At 42.3% G+C, this 19,506-nt stretch overlaps 1 protein-coding gene across 1 annotated transcript; it reads left to right on the top strand.

The window, feature by feature from the left end:
- Positions 1 to 993: 993 nt before the first annotated feature.
- On the top strand, positions 994 to 11,790 carry LOC112068691 (synaptopodin-2-like). Its single transcript, XM_070438277.1, is given in 3 exon segments — positions 994 to 1,232; positions 4,543 to 6,694; positions 10,062 to 11,790. Coding segments are annotated over 3 exon segments (2,931 nt in total). The 3' UTR covers positions 10,602 to 11,790.
- Positions 11,791 to 19,506: the final 7,716 nt, after the last annotated feature.

The following is a 19,506-nucleotide window of genomic DNA, read 5'->3' as shown; positions in this document are numbered from 1 at the left end:
CACAGTAGCTGGATTGCAAACTCAATTCCTTGTGAAATATGTGGCTAAACCGGCTGCACAAGTTCTAACTGTAGTTGTTGTTATTTTGGTAACATTAGCTACCTGATTATCGSCAAATTTGAATTGAAACATCAAATATTAACTTGACTGCTTGAGATAGTTGAAGAAATACAGGCACTGCTCTCTCATCAGAATTGACAATGATGATGATGTGTGTGTGTGTGTGTTATGTGCGTGTGTGTATGTACGTGCATGCATGCTTATGTATGTGGATGCATGCGCGTGTGTGCATGCGTCTGTGTGCGTGTTCAAATTGTATCACATTGCTTTGCTGCTTTGTGTTTACAGCTGCAAGGTGATTTTGTTGACATTGATTCTGAATACTTAATCATGTGTACATGATCAATTTCTTAGTGGAAGGTCCCTTTCCTCTTATTTATCATGCTCTCTCGTCTRCTGTCTTGTTCTAAATGTTGCGTTTGTCACTTCCAGGACGCTATCTGTGTCTGTCACATACAAGACATGGAGTCAGAAACAGAGGACCAGGAGATCGTTGTCACGTACGCTTGGTCAGTCTCTGAATACTGCCACTCCTCTGACGACCTTTACATCTCAGAGTCCCGGGATGGATCCTACTATGAAGAAAGGAAGAGTGATACAGAGCTCCCCATAGATCTCCAGKACACCCACATTAGACAGGCTGAGTCCCCCCTCCCACACCCAGCCATGGTGGAACATCCCTCCGACTACAGCCCGGAAGAATGTAGCCCGGTCAGGGGACTGCGCCCCAGCAGAAGCAAAGAGATAGACACTTTATCACAGGGGCCATGTAGCGTCTACCCTGGGGAATCCGGGGTCTCCGATGCCGAATCCTACTCAAGCACCCCTTCACCGACTCCCCCAAAGACCCCACAAGCCCCCGCCCCGAACCCCAACTTGTGTCAAATATCAAGGCAACGGTCCACCTCCTCTTRCTCCGTTGGCCAGAGTGAGATGACCCTAACTGTTACCCATGGGCAACCCAGGGGGGGCGGCAGGAGGCTGGGCTCTGGGACRGGGGCCAGGGGGAATGGGAGTGTTGAGTCTCCGGAGGAAGGAGGGCACAGCGAAACACCTCCTGCTTATCTATCCTTTGGAATTTCAGCGCAGGGTGCTGAGCAGGCAGAGGAGTGGGACTCCGCGTCTGAGAGAGATCTCCCCAGTCCCAGCAGACACAGGGTGAGGCGRGCACGTAAGTAGCCACCCTCCTTCTCCCTCCACCCCCTCATTCATTTACTGTAGATCGAGTACCAATGTAAATCTGTGCAACTCAAAACTGTGGTAATTTTATCTGTGTTGCATTCGGCTTATAATGAATTAAAACAATGTTAGAAATGTTATTTTAATACAATAATTTGAAATGAAAAGGCATGTCAAAATATAATTGMCTTGTTGTCACTTAAATCATGTTATTTGTATTGTAAAGGAACTACRGTTATTGCTGCTACAAAGTACAGTGACGTTTATAAAGCTAAATAGATAATGATGCAATGTTTGAATTTGGACTAAAGGGCATGACTGCCGGGATGTGTGCTGATTGGAAGTGGGCATACAGGCGGACTCTCCTGTGCATTTAATAGTCTGAGTGGATCATAATAAAATACGACCATCCATGCCTCTGATGAGACTGGCAGAAGTTAATTTGACGGACACCACCATGTGTCATCCTGGCTTGACACCCGATCCCTTTTCAAACCATTAGCCTTGACTGTGTAATGGAAAGTTAGCTCCTCACTTTTCTTGCCTCAGAGACCCCCCTAAGTTAGCTCTAAAATGAGACTGGTGCTTTTATTGCATCTTGCAATGTGGACCTAAAAATAAAAGTACACAGTTGCAGAGTCTGCAGGTCCAGGCGATACTGAAATTAAAGCACATTAAAAGTAGCTGTCCGACTTTGGTGAATYTTTACCCTCATTGGATTTGCTGTCAATGTATGTTATATGCACAAAGCAAACCGTTTGTCGCAAAGACCATGCAAACTCTATATTTATTATTATATTTGACTTTTTAAATGGYGTCAGATGTTTTGATACATGTTATTTTAAATTAACWRAAAGTGTCATTAWGTGTTTATACATTGTTATTCTTTTTTAGTGTAATCCTCCAAGTAAAGTCTCAACTATATCAAATGCAATAAATAATTTGAGTTCATTCAGTCTACACTGGCAGATGGACAATAACAGAAAAACATGGATAAATCAGATTGACCGAACATAAATTGGTGCTTCAAGACATTTAACCGTAACTTATTTGAAGAGTTAAAGGAGAAGTTAAGTATTMTAAAATGTAATGTTAGATGGTACCTCCTCCTGAAAGTAGTCTATAGCCCAGGAAAAAACATTAATGCATGGTTAGGTTTTCTTTAAACTTCAGCTAACTTTAGCCACCGCTAGCTGAAAACAATGGGAGTGATGGTGCATGTTAAATAAACTGGATCACCTTTAAGTAACTTTAAACCAACTAACTAAGTTGATTAAAGTTGATTTGGCCGTGAACATTTTAACAGGCACTGCATGCATGCTCCCATTACTTCCATAGATTTTTAGTTACTGTATAGTATAGTACTGAACATCCCTTTTAACATTTAAAGTATTAATTTAGTGACAATGTAGGAACGAGTATAGTAAGTAACGTATTATTTTAATGTAAAGWTGAAAGTTGTAATATTAACAGGTTGTGTCTGTTGTCTAATGTTGCAAATCCTAATATGTAAATTGGATATATTTGTCGGCAAAAATAGTTAATTTGACGGACACCGTAGAACATCCTATAGTGGGCACTATAAAAACTTTATAGCTCTTCGTATAAAATAAAATAAATTCAAAACGTCAACTGACTAAAATTGAACTTAAAAAGTATCATATTTCTATTATTTGTATTAGTTTTCTACTTATAATATAACTATTTAAAAGTATTATTAGACTGCACAGGGTCTTTATATAAGCCACAGGTAATAGCTAGGTAGCRATAATGGGTTTTTCTTAAACTGTGTAGTCAGTTTACATGACATCCATCATGTCAATAGATGACAGTGTTCTGTAGACCTTAGGGTGGAAGCTTCAAGTAAATTGAAGTGTTTGCTATAATACAATACGAGCCATTTGTCAGGAGCCATCGTGACAAGATAATAAATAGGTCTGGAATTAAACTTAAAATCTCTGGCTCTCTATTTATTCCTTTATTTTAGAGTTAAGTCTAAATATTATGAAGAAAAAGGTTATTCTAAAATATTGGCCAATAATGTTTGAATGATTTGTAATACATAATGAAATGATGGAGCTCGTTGTTTGGAAAGGGACTTCCAAAGTTGTCTGTCTCCAAGCCTTCTATTTATGATGTAGTAAARTAAGGTACTGTACATGATAAATTCCTTTCCTCATGAATCATGTAGGCTGTCATGATATTAGCATGATATTCATAAACACTAACTGTTTTGCAGAAGGACAAAGGATGATATGTGAACCATACTAATTCAATTCAAGACAAAAAAGGCTAGATTTACCATAGGTGCTGAGATCAACAAGTCAGAAGCAACTAAGTTGAACAATGTCAAATGATCAACCATTTGACATTGAATAGATATTTCTATTCAATATCCATTATATTCTGCAGCTAACCRCATGTACAATGTATTCGGAAAGTATTCAGACCCCTTCACTTTGTTACATTACAGCCTTACTATAACATTTATTAAATTAATGTTTTTCCTCATCAATCTACACACAATCCCCCATAATGACAAAGCGAAGACAGGTTTTTAGACATTTTTGCAAATGTATTAAAAATAAAAAACAGAAATACCTTATTTACATAAGTATTCAGACCCTTTGCTGTTTCCATTGGTCATCCTTGAGATGTTTCTACAACTTGATTTGAGTCTAACAGTGGTAAATTCAATTGATTGGACATGATTTGGAAAGGCARGCACCTGTCTATATAAGGTCCCAAAGTTGACAGTGCATGTCAGAGCAAAAACCAAGACATGAMGTCGAAAGAATTGTCCGTAGAGCTCCGAGACAGGATTGTGACGAGGAACAGATCGGGGGAAGGGTACCAAAAAATATCTGCAGCATTGAAGGTCCCCAAYAAAACAGTGACCTCCATCATTCTTAAATGGAAGAAGTTTGGAACCACAAAGACTCTTCCTAGAGCTGGCCACACAGCCAAACTGAACAATCAAGGGAGATTGTCGTTATGGGGTGTTGTGTGAATAAGGCTGTAACGTAACAAAATGTGGAAAAAAGTGAAGGGATCTGAATACATTCCGAATGCACTGTAACTGGAAATTGAGAAAGCGACACCCTAAAAGTAATCGGTTGATGACATTCTCAGGACACAGATTATTTGAAATGGGTAGACAGTGCTCTTGTAATGTCCTTTATGTYATACCTCCTCACATTACATATGCATCATTCTGAGGTAGCAAAAAAATTATAATTTATGTAATTACACTGCATTGATCAAATCTCTCTGTTTTTATCTCTGTCCTCTCTCCTCATATCTCCCTTCCAGGGCCCAGACAAAGCAAGACAGGCAGGTGAAGGAAGCCAAGTCTAAATGTAAAAGCATTGCTTTGCTGTTGACCGATGCACCAAATCCCAGAAACAGAGGGGTGTTGATGTTCAAGAAGCGGCGGCAAAGGGTTAAGAAGTATACACTTGTCAGCTACGGGACAGGTCAGCACCAGTTTGACGACAAAAGCGACGGAGACGTAGAAAGTGAAGACGGCAAAACGGTCAGGTTTACTTTGACCACTAATGATTATTCAGAACTTGAAGAAGACTACTCAATGAATGTACAAGTACGAGACGTCAATTTAAACTAGGAGAACCTTGGAATAGCCAACATATTTCAGCACCTGGAAGAGATGGAGCGACTGCCAGAGACAAGAGGCAAGGGCATGGCAATGTTTGTGCAGCGCCGCCAGAGGATGGATGAGATTGCCTTAGAGCACGAGGAAATGAGGTGCAAAAGCTTACCAGGCGAAGGTATTGTAGAGCTTGAAGACACAGAACTGCACAAGTCTTACAAAATGGATGAAACTTACATGCAATCCAATCATGCGCATGGCAATCAACAACTGCTGTGCAAAGAAAACCAACAGGAGGTGCAACAATGTGCTCACATGATGAACAGAATGCCCAACCACCTATCTAGTGCCGTACCAAAGCCTCTTGTGCCCAACAGAACAGCGAAGCCCTTCTTGGGATCCCAAAACAGAGTGCCTGTCACATTTTCTCCTCTTAGTGGTGTCACTAGTCCAGTGAAGCATCATGAACTCAAATTCAAGGTATCAGTCCCTATACACACAGTTCCACAGGTCTGGTCCCCAACTGGGGAGTTCATAGCGTCGCGCGATGAACGCATATCTGTACCAGCAATCAAGACTGGCATCCTACCAGACTCAAAAAGAAGAGGTGCTAATAGAGCATCCTCTGATCAACCATCCAAAGCCTATATTCAAAACAGAGGGGAAAGAAGATCATACATTGAGTCAGGAGAAGAGGAAGACTACTTTAGTCTTGGTGCTGAGGCATGCAACTTTATGCAACCCCGAACAGTCAAGCACAAGAATCCCCCACCTGTTGCCCCAAAGCCTAGCATCAACCCAGTCTGTCCACCATGGTTGAAGGAGAGTCCCTCGAATGTGCTACTTCACCTGGCAAGGAGTCCAATCCCGGCATCTTTCCCAAGTCCAGTGGGGTCTCCTCCTCAGCAATACTTCAAACAACAAGACTGGCTTTCGCGTCAGCAAACGGCGAACCCCCGGGAACCACCCCAAACTCAGTCACGACCACAGCCACCTATGAACACCAGGGCACCAGCCAACTCAACATCACCCTCTCAACTTCATCCAACCATGAATAGCTGGAGTCCACAGCCACCGCGGTCCCCAGTGAGTATTCAGGCCCCGAACCCAACTCACACGGCACCTCGCCAACCCACAGTCTCAAAGAATAAGTCCCCAAATCCTTCGGTGGCATCTTGCCCACCCCAACAAGGGATCTCTTACAGCCACGCAGCCAAGGCACCATCTACATCTCCAATGGGTCATATCTCTGAGGGCCATGTTAGTCCAGCCATAAATGGTCCAACTCTGAGGGGAAGAGGTGCCGAACTCTTTGCCAAGAGGAAGACCCGTATGGAGAAATATGTGGTGGATGCCGAAACAGTTCAGGCCAACAAAGCAAAGTCTCCTTCCCCCACCGCCTCCCTTCCAGGTGCTTGGAGATACTCATCCAACATCCGAGCCCCACCTCCTTTGTCATACAATTCCCGTCATGCTCCTTTCTACCCCCCTGCAGGAGCTAAGCAGCCCCCTTCAAAAAGTCCAGAAATCAAGCCAAAGACCAAGGCAAAAACAAAACCACCACCCCACAAGCATATGGATGCCKTAGATGTCTTGAAACATCAGCCTTACCAGCTGGACTCATCACTCTTTAGATATAACATAGGCACTGAGGCTGAAGGCCTTAGCCCTAGCCTCAAAATGGCCCCCATCCCAACCCCTGATTCAAACCCACCATTGAGCCCTAAACCTGCCCCTGTTGTCAGCCCTAGACCTGCCTTTGCCATTTCTCTTTACCCTGCCCATGATCTTCCCCCAGCAAACCAACAAAGCAAGCCCATAGCTCCTGCTAAGTCTACTAGATTGGTGAGTGTCCTATACCCTTTCGGCTGTCAATCTACACAGTCAAGTGAACCACTCCAATTTAGCAAGCAACTGGACTGGAAGCATAATGCTTCACCTGCTCTGCATGATATCCCCAAAAAAGCTCTCCAAGCTCCAAGCACCCACTGCCCTATACCCACAAGCACTCCCCATCAGCTATCTCTCAGTGTCAACTCAGAATCTATGTCTTCTATACCCTTTGATGCTGATATCCTCTCTAGAGGTACCATTCAAATGGCTCCTCGGCCAAAATTTTCTGCCAAAAAGCAAGCGGTAACAACCAAGCAGTGGAGGCATGTCGTTCTGCAACATTAGTCCCAACCCACTGCCCCATTTTGATGTTGCAGAAGATGCAGAGATTATACACTATTTCTTACCATTTCTAAAGCACCATATATTTAAAATGGTTTAAATTAAATTTGATMTGTCCTGCCAAGTATTTCAAATAATATAATTATTTTTGGTAATATCTCTGCATTGTTGCGGTGTCAAAATGTCACCCTATATCTTCTTACTTTCTACTATACATACAGTAGTATGCAAACCTATCACAAAACATTTTACATGACAACTTAGAACAATAAAACTAAACAACGAATTCAATATTTAAAGAATATACATTATGCATGGCAGGTCAACAAGGGAAACCATTGAATGCATTTTCATTATGTTCCTCTCTCTAGCTTTACACATTTTTTTTTTTTACAAATTGCAGAACATTTAGATTTATAGTAAATTAACATGAGAAAACAAATGCCTCTGTCTTTGTCTTATGGAAGTCATTTTCCAGACCAACAACCTGTGTTATACCAGTGATTTTATACAGATAGAATATTTCAGTAGGTATCACTGCGTATGGTTGTTATCATTAATTGGCCACTCTGCCACCCTGCCTCGATCTACCTCTTTTGCTTGAGTTAACGCCCCACTTCAACTTCATAATGCTATTTGTTAGCTTCATAGCTTGTAAAACAATGAAATTAGAGACTAGCTGTACATGAGTGTTTCAGAATGAGAAACTATTGTAGGTGTTGTTAATGAAGCTGTGAATTAAGCTAATGTTAGCTACTGCTAATACCAATGTTGTGTTGGTATTGGTGGTATTTGGTATTGAAGCTAGTTAGCTKATTTTGCTAGCTATTGATACACAGTTTAGCAAGTCAAGGTAGCTGCTATATTGTTGTCTGCAGKGCTAGATCATTAGTGAAGATACAGATGCTGGCCGGGGAAAGTTATATACGCATTAGGCATAAGAGGAAGAATTCAACAAAAAAGTCCCCTCCTTGGCTGAAGTTTTGGTTCCACTAGGGATACGTCGTGTTGAGTATTCTCAGGAAAGTGTGATCAGTTGTGTGTGCAGCTGAAAAGAGGAAACATTTCTAGTTTGTCTATGGTGCCTTGCCTCGCCTTTTTTTTMGTGTAAATTAATTTATGTTTAGGGTAGCCTGTATTCACCAGTGGTGTCATAACCACATGCAACATTACCATTATTGCAACAGTAATGTTCAGACCTATACCCATAGGAAATGTTAAACAGTGTGGGTAGGTTGGATGCTAGTCAAAATTATGTTTGCAATGTATGCAAAATGATAGCAATGATAGTGCCTAACATAAAAACAGGGGGGTTTGTTCATACTTTTATGATGACTATGATTAGAAGAGATATAATAATAATAATAGGCCCTATATTTGGATGCAGACCTCTTACAATTCCTTCAGGCTCATTCCAAACTATATTTAATAMTGTGATACAGCTCAAAGCTTTTCCTAATTGTGTTTTTAAAGCCCSCACTACATCTTTGTGTTGTTGACAATGTGGAATTTTGTATTTTATTGTCAATTATGGCCAGTCACTTAGTGGTTTTTATCAACATGTTCATTTTAACACTTAATCAAACATGTTTTATGTTCAGGTTAATTGATATATATGTTACAAATAATCCTTTTTWAATTTCCAATCAGACCTTTTCTGTCCTTTGTTACGTCTATCTTTCCTCTTMTATGTGTTCCATTGTATATTGCACGTCTCGTACTCGGCACAATCTTGCTATTAAATATCTCCCTTTCCCTGTGTATGTTTTCATATTTCAGCACTACTGCATGGACTCTTGCAACGTTTTCCTTTATGAATGCATCACGCTTTAATTATTGTAKCACACACACTCATATTGTTCTCTTTATTCATTTGTAATACCTCTTKTATTTTAATGTTGCTTATCTATTTGCTAATGTTGCCAATTCATGGTACCTTAAGCAATATCTGGTTAAAAACAGTCATGATAAAACAATGATTTCCTCATTGTGTATAATGCAGGTCAGTTCACATTTTCTACTTTACAGCAAATTAAACTATATTTGAGTCCTTTCCACCTGTTTAAGACACTTTTGTAGGTTTATGTTTTCAATGACTTGTTAAGGCAATGTGTTACGTCCACTAAACAGGTATTTGCTGAAACCCAAAGTTTGCATGGAGACCTGCTATGAGCAAAGGGCTCACCCGTTTCCAAATATAGCTCAGACTCCCCATCTTTAAAACATGCTATCCCTTTCGAAAAGTTAGCTCTGCTAAGCAGAGACCCGATAGGATCAACCCCTGCCAAAGGTAAGTGCTGAAAACAAAACTCTCTTCCCAGCCATTGGTCTTAATTAGTCATGGGGACTCGTGTATTTTAAGGAGAAACAACCCCATTACGTCACCCAGCAATGTTTGGAACATGAACACTGAACKAAATGTGCAGTGATAATGCATCATCAGGTTTGAGGGCCCGTTCACTACTGTGATTATTTATAGGCATTCATCTCCAGGCCACAATGCTACTGTATGAGAGAGTGATATGACTTCTATGTTGTGAATTTTTTTTTGCAATAATCATGGGGAAAGGTAATGGATGGTGATGAACACCCAGTTGAGTAGAATTGGCCTGTGTCCATATGAAGAGATTGAAAGTGGATATCCTGCTCTTTCACGGGAGGCAATTCCTTCGAACACTGTGTGTGTGTGTGTGTGGTGTGGTGTGTGTGTGTGTGTGTGTGTGTGTTGTGTGTGGTGTTGTGTGTGTGTGTGTGTGGTGTTTTATTGGACCGCAAAATGAATCACCTTACTGCACAGGATGAGGAATCTTCTCTCCTTTCTGCTCAAGTAATCCAGGCCAAAGCAAGTTGTTTCGAACTACTGTTGGTTGGAAACAGAGGGGTACAGTGTCATGAACACATTTATTTAGTGCCTCATGAATACATGTGCATTACATTACTTTTGGTATTTTATATTTCGACCCTGAGCCCCAGTGTGTACAGTATGCTTTATATTAGCAGATTCACATCAATCAAGTACAATGTCCTTTTCTTKCAGGGTCTTGGCAGAAGCTACTCTCTGTCCCTACCCAGACGGATGTGCTCCATGTCCTACATGCCCTCACAGTCATCTGTGTCCCCTGTGAKCACCCCTGTGTTCCATCCATCTCTCGGGAGGCAGACCTCCTGGCAGGAAAAAGTCACCCTCAAGCCCCACAGCCCTTGGGAGGCTGCCTCCCGGAGCCCCCTGGGTCTGGTGGACGATGCCTTCCGATTCCAGAACTTCCCTCAGTCCATCTCCACTAACYTCAACTCCGCCGCCAACCGACGATCTCTTCCGGAACCTCCGGACGAACGGAAGTGCAAGGTGTCATTGGACGCCCCCAGTGTCAGTGGTGGTTACTATCATGCTCCACCCCCAGCCATGCATACTAGGTCTATGAGCTTGACCTCTGCCCCTGTTTACGGGCCTCCCTTCAGACAGGCCCAGCCTCTGTGGTCATGGGTGAGTSCTACCGTTGGACATATGGGTCGAGGCCCAGGCCACCCGTGTCAGTCCRTCTACGCTACCTTGCCACGCACAACTATGAGAAGGTAATCTCGCACATCTCGCTCCTCAGCTAGAAAACAAAAACAAAAAAACACCGCACTTGTAAGAACAAACGTAGAAAATGTAATTGGATGTACAGATGTAAACAATAGGGCCAGCATTATATAATTAACAATTGAATCAATATAGTGTTTCTTTTTTTAAAGAGGGGTATAGTGTCATGAACGCAAAAACAGTGTTACTGTAGTGGTTTTTAGCTATTTTGTTGTTGTAATATTGCAAACGGACGTGGCAGTTTCACCACTATGGATCCTAGCTTTAAAGGTTTTCATTTCTGGAAAAAAAAGTACTGTCCCAGGGCAAATAATTATTATCTCATTCTCTACTATAATTCTGATCAGTGAAGTGCATTCACACACATTTATAGTATGTTCTAATGTATGCAATTGGATGTTCTGTACCAGACAAGTTCAAATTCAAAACAAGTTTTATGAATTTGTATAAATGGATACATGATAGMCCTATTATTTATTTGCATGTGTTTTACATTGATTTACCTCTAAAAGTAAGAGGTGTGCAAGGTGATGAGTGAGAAAATGGCAGATGGCAGGGAAAGGAAAGTTAGATGTGTTGAAACTATATTTGTATATTTATTTTCCACATAGTATGAAAACTAAATTGAAAAATTGATTGAGTACTGTAACAGTATGTGATGTAAGCGGTAACATCTAAAATAGAAATACAGTAAATCGGATTTCAAATGTATTGCTAGGGTTCCTTGATGGTTTGTGTAATATGCACAATAGCACGTGTAGCAGGTTAGATAGCAAGTACCAAGTGCACATGCTGATGAAAACAATCAATATTCATGTTCACGTTCAGACAATCCCTTCTGTTACTATGAAAGTTAAGGACATTTTCTTCAAATAATAAATCAAAWGTCTGATTTTATTGCTGAAATATAGAAAATGAACAGTGTTTTCACTCATATAACTCAGTCAGTTTGCAAAACATAGGCACACACTATATTCAAGACTACGTCATTGAATAGAGGTTGACGTTTCCGTGATTGGTTTGGCACTTCTGTGAAAGCCCTATGAAATGTGTCACACTTTCATATGGACCGTGAATGTGTTGAAGATATTGTAACTTTCATCACTTGATTGTGTTGTTCATTTGTTGCAGCACTGAAGATCCATATTGCACTCTTCCAATAAAACGTTCACATTGTCGAGTACACCGTGCCTCTGACGTCTTATTTAATTAACACGTATGTAAGAAATGCAGGATTTGTGAAATGTTTCTTACACTTTGGACATTTAAAAAAAAATCCATTTCAAATGTTTGGTATGAGAAACAAACAATTGCTGAATACCAATCACACATATAATATTATATTAGATACATGTATAGAAATGGAGTGGAATGTGGAGCGTTAGTAAAGAGAGTACTTTTATAAAGTTACACTCCACTGCAGCTAAAGTGTTTGTTTTGCTAACATGTCAGGTTATTGCTTCGACATCTGTCACAAAGCATCTCCACAGGTCCATCCAGGGACTAGTAAGCAAAGAGATGGTTACATAATCACAGCAGAGACTGAGCTATTGGGAGACGACTGGTGGGAGATGAACAGTGGTAGATGATTCATACTAAAATAAAATTGTATGTGAAAACGACTTTAGACAGTGTAAATGATGTCGAAAAGTTACAAAGTTATAAATATGAGAAAAAACTAAAAACTGAGTCTCACTATCATAAATTTTTTAGGTGTGAAGAGAGCCATATGACACCCCAATCATTTAAATCTATAGTGATAAAAAATATAAATGCAACATGCATCAATTTCAAAGATTTTTCAGTCACAGTTCATATAAGGAAATTTGTCTATTTAAATAAATAAATTAGGCCCTAATCTATGGATTTCACGTGACTAGGCCTGGGAGGGAGCCAATCAGAATGAGTTTTTCACCACAAAAGGGCTTTATTACAGAAAGAAAGACCAACGTTGGAGGCGGCTTATGGTAGAGAAATGAACATATAATTCTCTGGCAACAGCTCTGGTCGACATTCCTGCAGTCAGCATGCCAATTGCACGCTCCCCCAAAACTTGAGACATCTGTGGCATTGTGTTGTGTGACAAAATTGCACAGTTTAGAGTGGCCTTTTATTGTCCCCAGCACAAGGTGCTGGGGACAATAAAATGGATGGATTATTTTGACAAAGGATAAAATGCTCACTAACAGCGATGTAAACAAATTAGTGCACAAAATTTGAGATCAATATGATTTTTGTACGTACGGAACATTTCTGTGTTCTTTTATTTCAGCTCATGATACATGGAACCAGCACTTTACATGTTGCATTTATATTTTTGTTCAGTGTACTTTTGTAGTTTCCTTTTTACACTGAATGTTTTAATATTAAAATGTATTGACACAAATCCCCCCGATAGCTGACAACAAGTTTTAGGATCGGGATTGAATAACATGAGAAGAACCAGTCACTTCAGAAGTAGTTTGAAAATTCAAGCAGTAAGTTTGTTTCTTGGCAGCACTGTGAAGATAAATGATTTAGTATCTTGACAGCACTTATCTTAGAAGCCCCATAAACATACAGTTATTTCTATAACATTACTCCTGCTAAGTTGTTTGCTTGGTTGTTACAATACAATGTTAAAAATAAATTATATCTCTACAGTGGCGATTTTAGCATGTAAATCTTGGTGGGGGACATTCCACAATTTTCTTTAGATGCATGCCAGCAAAGCCACTACACACAACGGATAGGAGCTGTGCTCTCTCAGCGCTCGGGTACGCCTCCGAAGCTCCACCCCTGTGCCTTCTTCTCGAAGAAGCTCAGCCCGGCGGAGCGAAACTATGACGTGGGGGACCGGGACCTGTTGGCTGTCGTCAAGGCCTTGAAGGCGTGGAGACATTGGCTTGAGGGGGCTAGACACCCTTTTCTCATCTGGACTGACCACTGCAATCTGGAGTACATCCGGGCAGCGAGGAGACTAAACCCTTGCCAGGCAAGGTGGGCCATGTTTTTCACCCGTTTTGTGTTTACCCTTTCCTACAGACCAGGCTCCCAGAACGCGAAGGCTGACGCATTGTCCCGGCTGTATGACACAGAGGAGCGGCCCATGGATCCCACTCCCATACTCCCCGCCTCCTGCCTGGTGGCGCCGGTAGTGTGGGAGCTTGTTAAAGTAATTTAAATTTTGAAAGATAATGATGAAATTGGGGAAAGGACACCGAGTGATTCTCATGGTCCCTAATCTCTGTCGGCTGGGTAGTGGGACAGTGTGTGCGTAAGATACCTACTGTTTGTGTGCAAATGTATGTGCGTATGAGTTCTGTTTGTGTGCAAGAGTATGTGCGTAAGGAGCTAGTATAAAATGAATGGTTTGTACAACTAACCAGCGCTCTCGTAATTAAACTTTCTGACTATCGTAGCTGGGCCTCCGTCTGATTCATTTCAACCAGTTTCTTACAAATCCTGGGTTTCAGACTGAGTAGTTCATTTAATTGGGTTTATGAACATTGAGAACATAATTCTCGTAACAGAGCTGGACACGGACATAGAGCAGGCGTTACGTGCAGAGCCCGCTCCCGTCCAGTGTCTCGCTGGGTGTTTGTACGTCCCGTCTGCTGTTCGTGACCAGTTGATCTATTGGGCCCACACGTCACCCTCCTCTGGTCATCCTGGGATCGGTCAGACAGTGCGCTGTTTGAGCGGGAGTTACTGGTGGGCTACCTTGGCTAAGGACGTGAAGGTTTATGTTTCCTCCTGCTCAGTGTGCGCTTAGTGTAAGGCTCCTAGGCACCTGCCCAGAGGTAAGCTACACCCCTTACCCGTTCCACAGCGGCCTTGGTCGCACCTGTCGGTGGATTTTCTGACGGATCTTCCACCATCACAGGGTAACACCGCGATCCTGGTCGTTGTGGATCGTTTCTCTAAGTCCTGTCGTCTCCTCCCTCTGCCCGGTCTCCCTACGGCTCTACAGACTGCGGAGGCCTTGTTTACACACATCTTCCGGCACTATGGGGTGCCTGAGGATATAGTGTCTGATCGGGGTCCCCAATTCACGTCTAGGGTCTGGAAGTCGTTCATGGAATGTCTGGGGGTCTCGATCAGCCTTACTTCAGGGTTTCACCCCGAGAGTAATGGGCAGGTGTAGAGAGTGAACCAGGATGTGGGCAGGTTTCTGCGGTACTATTGCCAGGACAGGCCGGGAGAGTGGGCGGCGTTCGTGCCCTGGGCCGAGATGGCACAGAACTCGCTTCGCCACTCCTCCACTAACCTCGCTCCCTTCCAGTGCATACTAGGTTACTAGCCGGTTCTGGCGCCTTGGCATCAGGTGCCTGCAGGGGGACGACTGGTTCAGGCGCGCGGAGGAGACATGGGAGGCTGTCCGTGTTCACCTTCAGCAGGCCGTGATGCGCCAAAAGGAGAACGCAGATCGCCACCGCAGTGAGACCTCGGTGCTGGGTCTGGCTCTCGACCCGAAACCTGCCCCTCTGCCTGCCCTGCCGGAAGCTGGGTCCGCGGTTTGTGGGGCCATTTAAAGTCCTGAGGAGAGTGAACGATGTTTGTTATAGGTTACAGCTTCCCCCCAATTACCGTATTAACCCCTCGTTCCATGTGTTTCTCCTCAAGCCGGTGGTGGCTGGCCCGCTCCAGGAGTCTGAGGTGCGGGAGGTTCCTCCGCCCCTTCTGGACATCGGGGGGCCCCGGCGTACTCCGTTCGCTCCATACTGGATTCGAGGTGTCGGGCGAGGGGCCTTCAGTATCTCATGGAGTGGGAGGGGTACGGTACGGAGGAGAGGTGCTGGGTTCCGGTCGAGGACGTGTTGGACCCTTCAATGCTGCAGGAGTTCCATCGTCTTCGTCCGGATCGCCCTGCGCCTCGCCCTCCGGGTCGTCCCCGAGGCCGGGGTTGACACGCTGCTGGAGCCGCGCGTCAAGGGGGGGGTACTGACTTCTCTGCCGCCAGTACGCACCGCATTACACACACAAACCTTTAGGACCTACATAGAGCTGTCCCAACAGCAGAGCTTTCTTTTCAACACCTTGGAGTGAATTGTTACAACCGCTACACCTGGCTATCATCGGAGCCTTGTCTGGCAGCGAAACAGTTCATTCAGCCTCATTTACTGCCTTTTTTTAAAACATAGCTGATATGGCTGACATGCTTAAACAAATGTGGTTTCTACTGACAATTGAGATGTAAAAACTATGGCATAAGGCATTGGCGGATTTAGGTATAGGCGACATGGGCAGCCGCCCGGGGTGCCCACACAAAAGAATTTGGGATGGTGACGTTTGTGCGATCAGTTTTCTATCGCTCATTTGCACGTCACGTCAATGATATCATGTCACCGTGTGGGACTGTTGGTCAATTAACCTTGTCGGAGTGGGCCCTGATTCTAGTTTGTGAGCTAGGCAGGCAACTGCCTGGGAAGGTCTCCCACTCAGAAGTACGAGATGGGGAGGGGGGCGGGGGATAGGTTGACCTCAGGTCTCCCCACTGGAAGCCCGAGGTAGGGGGAGCAGGGGAATCTATCTTTGTATAGTAGTAACTATGTACAGTACTAATGCAATTAGTCAAATCAGCCACACTACGAAATGCTACCAAATAAACCACAATTCTTTCATAATACTGTTGCATTTTTTTCTGGTTTGTGAGAAATKATTAAGAATAATATAAAACCAGTGTGCACATCCCCAAGATGAATTGGTTTAGTCTTGACTCTTGGTTGACAGCGTTGGGGGATGGGTAATGTATTTGTTTCTATTTGTCTTTGTTACTTCTTTTTGATATTTATGAGTCTTATTTTTGTATATATTTTTATATTTATATAGTTTTAAATGTTATGATTATTTATTTCTGTTGCCCCGAATATCTGAATAAAAATTACAGTTACTGTAGAATGGCGCTTTTTGGGGGGGGGGGGGGGTSGCCCAGGGAACCATATAAGCTAGAACCGCCTCTGGCATAAGGGGATGATGAGCGCATAAGAGTCAATCCGTAAATTTGATGAAGTCATTCATGAGTGAGCTAGGATGGATGTAGTCAATATAACTATTTGTTCAGCACTTTTGAAATGTACAGCGACAGAATTCAGAACATTGGCAGTTCTTACAGTATTCTCCCTGTACACCAAGTCAGAACCGTAGGATAAATAAAGGGGTTATATAAGCAGACAATGAAAACTCTTACAATATTCAATGATTACATTTCTCTAAAACAGGCTATAGGCTACATGTGCACCATCAAGTCAMAACAGTAGGCTAAGTTATGAGGGGAAAGGGACTAAATTATTAGGGTGAGGCACATGGGATACTAACAGCTTACTACACAACATACACTTAGTATTACTTTCTTAGCTACAGTATACATAGTATCTCCCTGGCATATTACATAATTTATGCAGCAGCATACAAGTCATTTTTGGGGTGCTCTCTTGAACAGGGATGTGGCGCAGCGGTTCTTCTGGGCAAATTTTGGCATTCTCTGGATTTATGTTGCTTTCAAGACAACTGGGAACTRGGGAAAAAAACAGGTTGAATAATGATGTCAGTGATCTTCAGGTCGGAGCTCTAGAAAGAGGCCCGAATTCCCAACTTGGAATTCCGAATTGGATGACCGTTCAAAACGTATTTTCCAAGTCTGAGTTTCCAATTGTCTTGAATGCGGCAGAAGTCATGCTGGATTGACAGCATGGTCAATGTATTCAGCCTTTTCTGGCACATGGTGTTGAATGTTTATCCTTGTAAGATTGGAAAAGATACCCTTAAACCCAGACTTGGACCTCACACCCATTTCACTGAATAGCAGGCTAATGATTGCTTTGTAACACTCGCAGTTATATTTACAGAAACACCTGTATTTCGGAGCTGCCTTACTTAAGAAAGCAAAAAAGAGATCATGTTTGTATACGGCTTTATTAACTTTTTTAATTGTTTTGCAAACTCATATGTGACACTTATTAATGCCAAAATAGCATGCAACAAAGGTTAAAAAAACATAATAATATATAGTACCAGTCAAAAGTTTGGACTCACCTATTCATTCAAGACATAAGCACCATTAAATAACACATATGGAATCATGTAGTAACCAAAAAAGTGTTAAACAAATCAAAATATATTTATATTTGAGATTCTTCAAAGTAGCCACTCTTTGCCTTGATGACAGCTTTGCACTCTCTTGGCATTCTCTCAATTAACAGGTGTACCTCGTTAATAGTTAATTTGTTGAATTTCTTTCCTTCTTAATGTGTTTGAGCCAATCAGTTGTGTTGTGACAAGGTAGGGGTGGTATACAGAAGATAGCCCTATTTGTTAAAAGACTAAGTCCATYTTATGGCAAGGACAGCTCAAATAAGCAAAGACAAAAGWCAGTCCATCATTACTTTAAAACATGAAAGTCAGTGTCGTGGCTGAATCAGATTTAGCTAGGCAACATAGATAAGATGTTATTTTCATCATATGCTTGTGAGATACTTGTCATTAGAATGGGGCCAGAGAGGGGAGAGGTCGGGCTTGTCTTCATAAGTCAATGTATCTGTTAAACCATGTGGTGCTAGGTAGAATATCAGAAGGGGAGGAGGACAGAGTGGAACATTGTGTTCTTATGGGAGTGTGTCTGTAACTATTCCTAAACCATGTGAAGGGATGGAGTTATTAATTGGGGCACCAGTTAGTTATCTCATACAATGTCTGTACGCCAGTCACTCCCTACTTTTCTCATAGGGGGAAGGAGTTTGGCAGTGTTTGGAACCATTGTATTTCCCCTCTGAGGTTGCCCTTATATTGACCTAGTATTTGACCTAAGAGGCTCACTGTCTGATTTTGAGTTTGTCCAGGTTTGGGAGTATCTAGAAATGACAATTGATATATGCCATTGGATGAGGTAATGTTTTGGTAGACAGTGAAGTATCAAGCATGAGATTTAAACCTTGTCTTGGGAGATCAAACTGAACGATGATTTATAGCTGATGCTGTCTAGCGATAGGATACTCCTCTTTCGGGTAAAGGATTCTTTGTAAGTTGAGAGGGGTGTATCTTGGCTATAAATGAAACTAAGAATTGTTTTGTAAGCACTCTCAGAGAATTCATTTATAGACACTGAATTGATCTGAGAGTCAAAAAAGGGCTTTGGTGAAGCTTGTATATATATTAAAAATGTTCTTTATAATATAACTCTGACTTGTGTGTGGTTGGCTCTCTCTCTCTCTTTATTGAGTAATACAGGAAATTACCATGACATCAGTCAATCCGGAAAATTTCAGTTGCGAAAACCACCAAGCGCTATAATGAAACTGGCTCTCAAGAGGACTGCCACAGGAAGGGAAGACCTCTGCTGCAGAGGATACGTTCATTAGAGTTACCAGCCTCAGATTGCAGCCCAAATAAATGCTTCACAGTGTTCAAGTAACAGACACATCTCAACATCAACTGTTCAGAGAAAACAGCGTGAATCAGGCCTTCATAGTCAAATTGCTGAAAAAAAACACTACTAAAAGACGCCAATAAGAAGAAGAGACTTGCTTGGGATAAGAAACACAAGCAGTGGACATTAGACCGATGGAAATCTGTCCTTTGCTCTGATGAGTCCAAATTTGAGATTTTTGGTTCCAACCGCCGTGTCTTTGTGAGACGCAGAGTCGGTGAACAGATGATCTCTGCATGTATAGTTCCCACCGTGAAGCATGGTGTGGGGGTGCTTGGTGTGGGGGTGTTTTGCTGGTGACACTGTCAGTGATTTATTTAGAATAAACTTAACCAGCATGGCTACCACAGCATTCCGCGGAGATACACTATCCCATCTGGTTGTGACAATAATTTGTTTTTCAAGAGGACAATGACCAAACACACCTCCAGGCTGTGTAAGGGCTATTTGACCAAGAAGGAGAGTGATGGAGTGCTGCATCAGATGACCTGGCCT

Source organism: Salvelinus sp. IW2-2015, unplaced genomic scaffold, assembly GCF_002910315.2.
Source record: "Salvelinus sp. IW2-2015 unplaced genomic scaffold, ASM291031v2 Un_scaffold649, whole genome shotgun sequence".
Classification (NCBI taxonomy): domain Eukaryota; kingdom Metazoa; phylum Chordata; class Actinopteri; order Salmoniformes; family Salmonidae; genus Salvelinus; species Salvelinus sp. IW2-2015.
Note: the sequence above shows the minus strand (reverse complement) of the source record. Positions and strands in the feature narration are given on the sequence as shown.